The sequence below is a fragment of the Papaver somniferum genome, chromosome 9 (assembly GCF_003573695.1).
Source record: "Papaver somniferum cultivar HN1 chromosome 9, ASM357369v1, whole genome shotgun sequence".
NCBI lineage: Eukaryota > Viridiplantae > Streptophyta > Magnoliopsida > Ranunculales > Papaveraceae > Papaver > Papaver somniferum.
The window spans coordinates 100,790,330-100,802,353 of NC_039366.1; the positions used below are offsets into that span (position 1 = coordinate 100,790,330).

At 34.6% G+C, this 12,024-nt stretch overlaps 1 protein-coding gene across 1 annotated transcript; it reads left to right on the top strand.

Annotated features, from left to right (window-relative positions):
- Positions 1–9,543: 9,543 nt before the first annotated feature.
- Positions 9,544–10,251, top strand: LOC113312354. Its single transcript, XM_026561112.1, has one exon. It carries the CDS (start codon positions 9,544–9,546, stop codon positions 10,249–10,251), a length of 708 nt encoding a protein of 235 aa, XP_026416897.1.
- Positions 10,252–12,024: the final 1,773 nt, after the last annotated feature.

Below are 12,024 nucleotides of genomic sequence, written 5' to 3' on the forward strand. Positions count from 1 at the left end.
AAGAACTTCAAGAGAACCCAAAAAGATTTTTGTTTCTGATTTTTTGTTTTCCAACTTATAAAAAACAGTTTCTGCATATAGCTTTTAGTACTGCGAAGGGAAACTCTTTTGATAAAAAGAGACTTCCTAAATTCTTCATAAAAGAAGTCAATACTACTATCTTGATAGAAAGTATCAGAAATTGAGCAACGAATCAATTCATGCTTTGAGGTGATACACTCAGATGACTGAGATTTAAACTCCTCATGTAATTCGTTTAGTTTATCACAACTAATTGGATTACGCAGAGGAGGAGCATTGCTCTCACTGATTAGTAAATCAATATCAACCTCAACATGAATATTATTCATCATAACTTGATTTAGCCTGTCAAGAGACTCTTGCTCTTTCTAGAGGTATAACTCAACATCAAGAGATAAGCTCTCAAGCTTCTTTTCAAGCCCTGAAAACACTTCAAGGGATTTTAAACCTGATAAAGGTTTAGATATAATTCCTTCTACATATTTTATTAAATCAGTCATGGAAGAGAATTCTGAAATCCCTGGATCTGGTGGTGCATTTATTGATATAGAACTACTGTCCATAGAGTCAGATCGCTACAAACACAGACTTGTAAGGTCTTAAACGTATTTGCCTGCTCTGATACCAATTGAAAAAGCGGGGGTCTAACAACAACACCAAATATTTCGCTTATCAATCTGTATGGACTAAATCCGAAATACTTTGCTAGAGAATCAACTAGAGAGTCAGACTCAATCTAGATAAAAGTATCTCAAGGAGTTAATATCTCTCTCTTGATTTGATTTTTACTCAAGATAAAATCAATAGCGAGTCTTTATCAAATACAAGGAATAACTTGGACGGTACCAAAGACCAATGTCCAAGGATCAATCAATATCAATCAATAACCAAAGGTTGGATTTCCAATTGATGATCACGAACGCACAACCTGTATTATTTCAATTATATAAAATATAATGCGGAAAAGAAATAACACAGACTCCAGAAGTTTTGTTAACGAGGAAACCGCAAATGCAGAAAAACCCCGGGACCTAGTCCAGATTGAATACACACTGTATTAAGCCGCTACAGACACTAGCCTACTCCAAGCTAACTTCGGACTGGACTATAGTTGAACCCCAATAAGTCTCCCACCGATCCAAGGTACAGTTGTACTCCTACGCCTCTAATCCCAGCAGGATACTACGCACTTGATTCCCTTAGCTGATCTCACCCACAACCAAGAGTTGTTGCAACCCAAAATCACAGACTTGATAATAAACAAATATGTCTCACACAGAAAAGTCTATCAAAGTATAAATTTGTCTCTCACAGATAAACCCTAGGTTTTGTTCCGTCTTAAGATATGAAATCAAGGTGAAGAGGAACCAATTGATAATCTGGTCTTATATTCAGGAAGAACATCCTAGATTAATCAATCACCTCTCTACAATCCTTCCTGACTATACAGGTTTGTCGAGGAATCACAAACAGTGAGACGAAGATGTTTGTGACTTCTTTATCTTGCCTATCGGAGAACTCTCACGATCTCAATCAAATCAAAGATTGTACTCGTACGATAGAAGATGCAAGATCAGATCACACAACTACGATAAAAGTAGTATCGGTCTGGCTTCACAATCCCAATGAAGTCTTTAAGTCGTTAACCTGGTTTTAGAGAAGAAAACCAAAGGTTAAAGAAGAATCGACTCTAGCGAGCGCACTAGTATCACACAGACGCATGGGGATTAGTTTTGCACAATGCTAGATGTCTCCTTTATATAGTCTTCAAATCAGGGTTTTGCCTTAGTTACAAAGCAATCCATATTCACTGTTAGATGAAAACCTGACTTAGATTCAAGCTAATATTTCTCAACCGTTAGATCGAAAACTTAGCTTGTCACACACACTTGGGTAGACGTTTACTGGGTTTGTGAAAACCATGCCCAAACGTGTACGTGTATGTTGGTTCAACATATTAACCCAAAAGGTTAACCATATGAGCATTTCATATTAACCTTGTTCTTCTTCACCATAACTAGTTCAATTGACTCAAATGAACTAGTTAAAGAGTTGTTCTATTGCTATGAGATCTTATGTAACTACACGAGACACAAATGAAACAAAGATGATTCGATTCGATTGAATCGGCTCATGAACTTTATAGCCACGGTTTGCATAAATCATTCCTTAGTAATTTAAGTTTCATGTTCAGAGCACATCTTTAGATCATAACCTCTTAAGCTCACTAACAAGTTCGTGGACTTAAGACAACCGGTGGAGTTTTCCAAACTCAGTAGAAAATCTCGGCAAAGAGACTTTCGACAGTTCGCGGACTTGGCAAAGCCAATTCCTCCGGTTTATCTCAATCAACAAAGTTCGAAAACTTCGGATTAAGGAATACATGGTTATGTAATCTAAACTCTCATTCCAATCATTGAGACACTCTCAAAGGACGTTATATAGCCGTTATTCACAGACTGTTTTGCGTCAGAGCAATTCTCAATGTATTTGAAACTTTTCATGACTTTTGTCACTAGGCAAAGATAAACTTGATCAAAGCGAAACGCTTTACCAACACATGATTTCGAGATATAGATAGGAGAGATATACTCGGCTCGAAATATCAAATGTGTATGATCCAGTCTATATAGCATACGACTTTTGTCTCATAAGAAGTAGGAGATAGAAGAGATATACTTTTGAGTGATATATAAGTTCAAGTCTCCACATACCTTTTTGTTGATGAAGTTCCATGGTTCCTTGAGTAGATCTTCGTCGTTTCATGATGAATCGCCATGGAGTCCTTGAGATCAACTACACTTTTGTATCCTAGTCCGAGACTTAGCTATGTAGGCTAGAAATCAAGACTTATAGTTTTGATCACTAATATTGACAAACATGCTTGAGATAGCAACGCATGCGAGGTCGACCGAGCTATTCTCTAACAGTTCCTTGAGTAGATCTTCGTCGTTGTATGATGAATCGCCATGAAGTCCTTGAGCTCAACTACACTTTTTTATCCTAGTCCGAGACTTAGCTATGTAGGCTAGAAATCAAGACTCATAGTTTTGATCACTAATATTGACAAACATGCTTGAGATAGCAACACATGCGAGGTCAAGCGAGATATACTCTAACAGTAAGTTCGGGATTTGTGAGGTTTGCTGATTCTTCAATATAGATAATTGATCTTAATTGATCTTAATTGATCTTTTGAAATTGTTCGTCAGTGTTGGTTAAGAATCTGGGATGCTTTTCGGGAGTCGTAAGTTTTGGATTTGTGAGGTTTGCTAGCTTGTCTATTACAAACAGATTTTCGCACCTTGATCTCTCGATATAAACGGAAATCAAATTGGCTTATTTGTTAGAGGCAGGTTGGTATTAAATGTATTTACTGCGGCTGAAGAAACTCTTATGTTTTAAAGGACGTCAGCTAAGGGAATCAAGTGCGTAGAACCTTGCGAGGTTCAAGATACGTAAGGAGCGCGGTTGTAACTGAATCACTTAGAGGGTTGATTCGATATAATCTCCCTTCCAGTTTGAAGTCTGATAGTATGCTAGTGTCTATAGTTGGTTAATACAACTCGGTGTTCAAATCAGGATGAGGTCACATGGTTTTTCTATAGTTGCGGTTTCCTCGTTAACAAAATTTCTGGCATCTTGTGTTTTTCCTTTTCCTCATTATATTGTTTACCTTTATAATTGGATTTACACAAGATGTACGTATTCAATCTAAGTAGATACGTTCATCTAATTATGATTTTTTATGAGACTCGTTCTTCCAGAATTCTTATCTTGAAAGATAGATAACAAGTTTAATTACTTGGAAAAATTCTGATTGTATTATTTGGATACAACTAGATTTATCTTGAGTATTTATTTTTGAGATCGTCCAAGTAATCTTCTTAACAATCAGGTTTATTGACTTATAATCTTGTACATACTGATTGAGCATAGGTAGAGATTTAAATGGTATATACATATTGTAAAGGATCATTAAGTTGGTCTGCTTGATATTTTATTAGGTTTTGTCTATACCGGTTGCCGAACGAAAAAGTTGGTGGTGTATTTGGTGCCCCTGCGTTTTCACAAGCAACAAGAAATTGAGGAAAAGATCTATAATTTGTCAAAGTTCTACGAAGTTAAAGAATTCATCATCCGCAGTTGAAGCTGAAGACTAAAACGTTTTCATTGGACGTTGTGAGAATGATGTTGATTGTGGATTGGATGTGAAGGTGAGTGAGCATTCTCATCCTAGCATAATGGTTTCTTTCTTAGAAATCATCATAAATATTTTTAAAAAGTTTATAAAATTAAAAAATCAAAAAAGAGTTTTCAGCACCATCATTCAACGTGTGCAAGTGTTTTGTTTTCATTCATGTTTGCACACATTTGAGACTCATTTCTATCGTCTTGCAGGTGTCAATAATCATAAAATCTTTTTGGTGAGGCGAAGTGCTTGTTCAATTGCATTCGAGCATGAATTCCTTCATTATGGAATTGGTTTTCTCCTGCTTGATGATTAAGCATGGGACTAATACTCTTTGATACTTTTAACTTCTTATTGTTAGTGTGCAGAAACTTTATGTCTTCTTAGCTCTTTGGATGCCTGTGATTTTGGAGTATTTTAAAGTTAAAGTAGGTTTTGTGGGTATATCTCTTGTAAGCACTCACTAGACTATAAGTCGTCCGTTAGGGACGCTTAGGGGTTCAAAGGCTTGTTGCACATGCTCAGTGTAATTGCATCCTCAGTGAAAAGGAGTTGCATATTTTAGTTTAGTTTGCTTGAGGACTAGCAAAGTCTAAGTGTGAGGAAATTTGATAGGTGTCTAAAACACCTTAAATATCATCAATTAGTTGTGTTATTTTTCTCATAAACTCGTATTTATGTTTGGTTTTGAGTTTTATAGGTATATTGGAGTCATATGAAGTGAAGAAGAGAATTAGGAGCTCGAAGAATTGTTTGGAAACCATTGGTGTTGTTAGATCCAAAACATATGAGGATCTCATGCTTTACTGCGTTCAGAAACAAGAAATCACTAGGAGCAACCAGGTTTACAAATAAGTTGAGAGAATTACTTGAGGAAAAACACACACAACACTTTGTATTAAGTATTTGTTTACTTTCACATATCTAGTTAATTTTCTTTTATTGGTTAGGGATGTAGTTGGATTTTACAAACATGGTTTTTGGTTTAATAAATTAGTTTTGTCTCAATATTATCGTTCGTGATTCACTGGAAATATCGCATGTATGATTGAATTTTTTTTTAGTTATTAATTGAAAACATATTCATATCTAGAGCAAAATTAGGGTTTTTGATACCCGAAAAAATTGATAAATTTTGATTACAAGTAGCATGGTGTGGTTATTACTTGTAGTGATGCATCATTGTAATCACATGTGAATTATGAACTTTGTTAAATTGTCTACACGATGTATGCCAATTGTATTGATTAACATTATTTCATAAATCTTATTGCTCTTGATAGTTAAATTTGATTGTGCAATGCGTTAGGTACTTCTCTAGGTAGAATTTACATTCATATTTTTTTAATGTGTTAGTGATGAATTGAGGAAATTAACAGACTATTCTCGCGATCAAGGTATTCTAGGGATTTTTATAATGATAAACTAAATTCTAATTCCAGTTATTAACACAACAACATTTTTGTGATTGAAGATGAAATCTTTATCCAATATTTTGCATCTTTGATTTGATTGTTTTATTTTCTTGTTTGCTTTTAGTTTAGTTTGGTTTTCATAAAATTAAAAAAATCCCCCAATGGTTTACATAAGAACTTGAATTCAAATAACAACTCAGACCTCATGTGGGAACGATCATTTCTTACCCTTGCTTCATATAGATCTTGAGTAATGAGAATTTAAATTAATTTTGACGTATACGTGTACCGATCAACTGTCCAGGTTAGTTTTAGTTATTATGTAATGTTACATGCGTGTTTTTACCAAAATTATCGATGTATGAGAAGATATATCTTTTTTTTTTTGTTTGCTAGGCTACATTTCCCCCTTTTACTTCCTTCAGTTTCGTAGCTTCACAAATTCTTCTTAGATTATTTCCTTTTGTTTCTGTTGGATGACGAATCAGTAGCTTCGCATCTTCTTCGGTAATATTAGTAACAGTCAGTAGTTGTTCAAATACAATGGGAGATCCTAAGAGAAGTCCTAGACTTTAGAATTTTCGATCGAAAAGAGACCAGACAAGTCCTAAACAGAAGCTTCGATCAAAGAGGGATCCCAAGACACCCAGTCGAGTAAGTTTCATTAGGTTTATTTTATATGCCTAGGTAAATTGACATAGATTTTTTTTTGGTTTTCTGAGTTTTATTTCTTGGGTTAAGTTAGTTTGAGTTCTTTATTGTTTTTATTGTGATGTGAATCCTAGGTTACAGAAACACATGATTTTGATGTTATATTGAATTTGTTTGTTCCTTCTGAAGATACACATGATTTAATATTTTTGAGTTTACTAACAAGTAAACTGATGCAACATTTTCAAACAACAATTTGATTAGTTACCAATTTGGGTTTTGGAATTTCAGCAGGAGAAAGTAGTTAATGTCCCCTCTGCTGACAGAAATGCAGATGCTCTTCCAAGGATGTCTCCACGTTCTGTACCTGTTGAAACTAGGAAATATGAACAAGCAAATGCTTACAGCTTTGTTGCAAATGAAACTTATCTTCAACAGAAACTGATTGTATAACCTAAATAACAGAAGGGGGAAGTTCAATGTTATGAGTCTAAGAAGCTTGGAATTGATCTCTTAGAGCAGCAGCTTGGAACTGATTCATTTACATATAATTTGCTTCTCCTCTCGATGCCCAAGACGGGTTATTCAAACGAACAAAAACACAATTTCATTGAACAAGTTTTCTTAAAATAATAGCTAAAGGATAACTGAAATTACTACATAATATTTACTTTGATCTTGGTTAACAAATGTCAAAAAAATCCGGCTCCATGAATACCCAAATATAATCCATTTGCAACAACCATCTAAATTAAAATACTATAGGGGATGCATATCCAAATAACCAAGTGCATATACAATAATTCCATACATACAGTGGAAAAAACTATATAAAAATCGCCACTCACATAATTGTGGCCCTCACCTTTTTTGGGATTATGCTTTGTAATTTTTAGTTCATTTTTCCTGACTAATAGTTATGGTTATTAATAGGATATAACCATTTACGATGTCCATGAGACAATGGTCTTAAAACGATGTCCATGAGACAATGGTCTTAAAACGAAGATATGGTATATGTACTCGGGTGAGAAAGAAATTTCTAGAATTCCAAACAAGTGATGTATCAACACTAGAATCCAAAGCACATGATACAACCGGTATGTACGCAAATGTTAATAATGTATGTGTTCCCCTTATTTATTCTTATTTCTTTAACAAATTTATGTATGATATTTAGCTAGTTAACTGATAATGACAATTTAATTCATCAAAAGAGGTTTTAAGTTTAATAGAAGAAGATGAAATAAAATTTCATCCTAGAGTTTTATTTATTGATGAGGTATATTTTTAGCTTTATTTTATAGGTTCTAGTAATTAGACATGTTATGTATTCACCTATCACTTTTCCTTATGAGCTTGATTCTTGTTTTTTGGTACAACCTTACTTGTGGATCGCTTGGTTGAGGATTGATTCACCATTATTTACGAGGTGCAGTCAAATACTCACTTGCGTCTTGTATTAATTTTGTCTACAGAGAAGGATAAACATCAATTTAGGTAAATTTTGTAATAGCTTATATTTTTATCAAAATTATGTAAAATTATGATTTTGTTATAAACGTGTATTGCACGGGTTGTAATATAGGAAATATCTAGGGTTTTACATTTATTTTACTTAGATGCCCTTGTGTCTAGCCTATATAAATAGAGGTTGTATTCTCCTTTCTTGTTCTACACATTAATAAGAATTCTCTTTCTCTCTCTATTTTTCTATCTTTCACACTCGGTAATCAGCAACGAAGCTCTAATAGCTAATCGTTAATTTTTTTAGAACCCTAGTTTTTATTTTTTTTATCTTGTATTAAAAAAATAATCTTTCTTATGTTTATCGGTTTTTGATTGATCGGTAATCAAATGGGTAACCGTATAAAAAAAAGAACATATGTTTATGCATATTGTCACTCCAATAGATAATATTTGTATAGCATCTTTTGTTTATGTTTTTTTAAATTTATTTTCCACGGACACCATAGAAAGAATATGGGTGACAGGAACGTGATCTTTGCTCACTGTTTGTCGTGCGTTCCGAATTCTATTGGTTATATGTATGTGTTGTCAACGTACAAAGTACAACAAGTTTTCTTTATTTTATTTTTTAGTTTTCTTTTGTATTTCTGATTTCCCTAGAATCCTAGATATAGACATGAAAGTCTTTTGGGATTCGTGAAGATATATTACAAATCATGCAATTATAATTTTCACTCCCATATAAGTCCAAACAGACTCCAAGACTAGTCTAATGGAGTAGGACAGCGTTAAGCTTCTTGAGCCATGCTATCCCGCGCAGCTGCGTGGAATGCCTTCACAAGCAAGCGGGTTGCTGGCCGTTCGATGTCACCGGATCTCCATAAGTGAAAATTTATGTAATAAAGTAACCAAGATATTCTCTTTATATCTTAAATCTAAATTTCTCTCTCTGTAGCATTATTTTCTCCGTTTTCTTCTTCTACAAACCTTCAACTTCTTGGTTTTATTTTTTTTTTATTTTTTTTGAAGCGTAATTCGATCTTGCTTTGATAATCGTCATACAAACCAAATAAAAAAATATATGGAAAAAAAACTTTCCCGTTTAAACTAGTTTGCAGAAAATCAATGTTCAATTTTTATGTTCAAGTTTTGGGAATTCAGTGTGGCAGAATGTTGTTAATGGAGTTTAACTTCCAAGGGTTTTGGTGAATTTGGTTTTGGTGGAACATTTTGAGTAAAATTTTTCTAAGAAATTGACAGTAGGTTATTTATCCAAATAACCCTAATTAACATAATCATGAAACATAACACAAATTTCTTGTTCCAGATTTCAAAAGAGGTTCAAGTTAGATAGGGACTTCTAGATTCAAAGGAGGCATATCGACTATGGGCTAATGATAGAACTGATTGGGTTTGGATGCAGCTAATTAATCATCACGATTGTGAGAAGCAGCAAACTATAGTCAGTCTACTGAAATTAGTTTAAAAGGGTTCTTCTTGATTCTAGTAGAAGAGGAGTACTTCATATAATATCATCAATGGCAGATCACCGACAATAATAACAACAATCGAAAGCTCAACTTAGTCCATGGACAGAGCTGAGCTTTCGATTGCTGTTATTGTTGTCGGTGAAAGGATCGTAGCAAAGCCTTAATTTTTCTCCGTCATCACCTTGACGAGGCTTTGAAGTCCCAATATCTTACGGTGAAAGACCCGTACACTTTGTGGACAGAGCTGAAATATCGTTTTGATCATGAGAAGACAGTGATTTTACCTCGTGCAGGGTATGAGTGGATGCATCTGCGCCTCCAAGACTTCAAAAGTGTAATTGCATACAATTCAACACTTTTTCAAATTGTCTCTCGTTTAAAACTATGCGGTGAAACAGTTACTAATGCTGATCTTTTGGATGAGACTTACTCCACCTTTCATGCTTCAAACATTTTGCTTCAACAACAATATCGTCAAAAGCAGTTTAAGAAATATTCAGAACTTATCTCTTGCCTTCTAGTAGCTGAGCAGAACAATGAGTTATTACTCAAGAACCATCAAAGTCACCCAGAATGTTCAATAGTTGCTCCAGAGATGAACACTACAGAAAGTCGTGCCAATGCTGCTGAAAGCCGTGGGAAAGAACAGAGACGTTCATTAGGTCCTAAAAAGCCCGACTTCAAGAAGAAGGCTGGTAATAATTCCCATTATCAGAAGGGGAAGAAGAACGTGTTTCCAAAACACAAAGGCAAAAGCTCGCAAAGTCATTCAAAGCACCATGAAAGTGTTTGTCACCGTTGTGGTTCACCAGGGCACTGGGCAAATGTTTGCCGTACTGCAAGGCACCTTGTTGACCTGTATCAGGCGTCTATTAAAGGAAAAGAAAAAAAGTCTAAAACCAATTTTTCCCAATATGACATACCAATGGATATTGCCCATCTTGATATTTCTGACTTCAAGAATGATGGAAATGAGATTGAAGACATGGATTCCTTCCTTAAGGATTTCTGAGTTTATTTGATCAGTTCTTTTTAGTAGATTGAGTAGTATTTTTGGTTTGAATAAGTGACAATGTTTTGTCATATTTTTTTTAGAGATTGTTTTTTTAGGCAGTTGATTTTAACGTATTAGTTATTGAAATTCTCTTTAGTAATGAAATTATTTTCTTAGTATTTATTCTCCATAACTTATATTATTGTCTTTATTTTTCTAAAGGGATATGGATATTGCTAATGGAAAGCCGAAAACAAGTGACGAAGATATATGTCTTGTTGACAGCGCAACAACGCACACAATTTTTCGTAACAAAAGGTTTTTCTCTCATTTAACGTTAGCTACGGCCAATGTTACTACAATTTCAGGGACTTCTAATCTTGTTGAGGGACATGGAAAAGCATCGATAATGCTCCCTAATGGTACAAAAATCCATGTCCAAGATGCCTTATTTTCAACAATATCTAAACGCAATTTGTTGAGTTTTAAAGACATTCGTCTTAATGGGTATCATATTGAGACAACAAACGACGCCAACAAAGAGTATCTATGCATTAATGCCATTGTCTCAGGTAAGAAACAAGTCCTATAAAAGCTTCCATCTCTCTCTTATGGATGATATCACACTATCCTAATAGAATCACGTGTTGTGAGTCATCCTAAGACTTATGATCCCGGTGTTTTTAAACTTTGGCATGACCGTTTGGGTCATCCGGGATCAACTATGATGCGTCAAGTTATTAAAAACTCATATGGATATCCTCTAAATAGACTAAAAGTCTTATCATTTAATGATTGTCCATGCATCACTTGTTATCAAGAAAAATTGATAATTAGGCCATCATTGATGAAAGTTGGCATCGAATCACCTAATTTTCTGCAACGAATTCAAGGTGATATATGTGGACCAATTCTCCCTTCATGTGGACCATTTCGTTATTTTATGGTTCTTATTGATGCTTCAACACGATGGTCACATGTTTGCTTACTTTCGACTCGTACTGTTGCATTTGCAAGACTTCTTGCACAAATTATTAAGTTACGAGCTCAGTTTCCAGATTTACCTATTAAAACTATTCGTCTTGATAATGTTGGTGAATTTACCTCTAAAACATTTAATGATTATTGAATGTCAATTGGCATTAATATTGAACACTCCATCGCTCACGTGCACACTCAAAATGGCTTAGCGGAATTATTTATTAAGTGCTTACAATTGATTGCCCGACCATTAATCTTAAGGTCTAACTTGCCATTTTCAGCATGGGGTCATGCAATATTACATGCTGCAACACTGTTCTGTATAAGACCAACCAGCTATCAAAAATACTCACCTGTACAACTCGTATATGGGCATCAACCAAATATATCTCATCTTCAAACTTTTGGTTGTGTTGTGTATGTTCCCATTGCTCCACCACAGAGAGTGAAAATTGGTCCTCAACGTAGACTCGACATATATGTTGGCTATGACTCTCCATATATTATTCGGTATTTAGAACCTCAAACAGGAGATGTTTTTAAAGCAAGATTTGCTGATTGCCAATTTGATGAATCAAATTTCCCGTCGTTAGGGGGAGATAAGACAAAACTTGAGGAACGCAGTGAAATTTCATGGAATACACCATCATTATCCCACTTTGATCCTCGTACAAAACAGTGTGAACTTGAGGTTCAAAGAATTATACATTTTCAAAATATTGCAAACCAAATGCCTGATGCATTTACTGATACAGGTAGGATAACAAAATCACATATTCCTGCTGCAAATACTCATGTACGAGTAAGTAT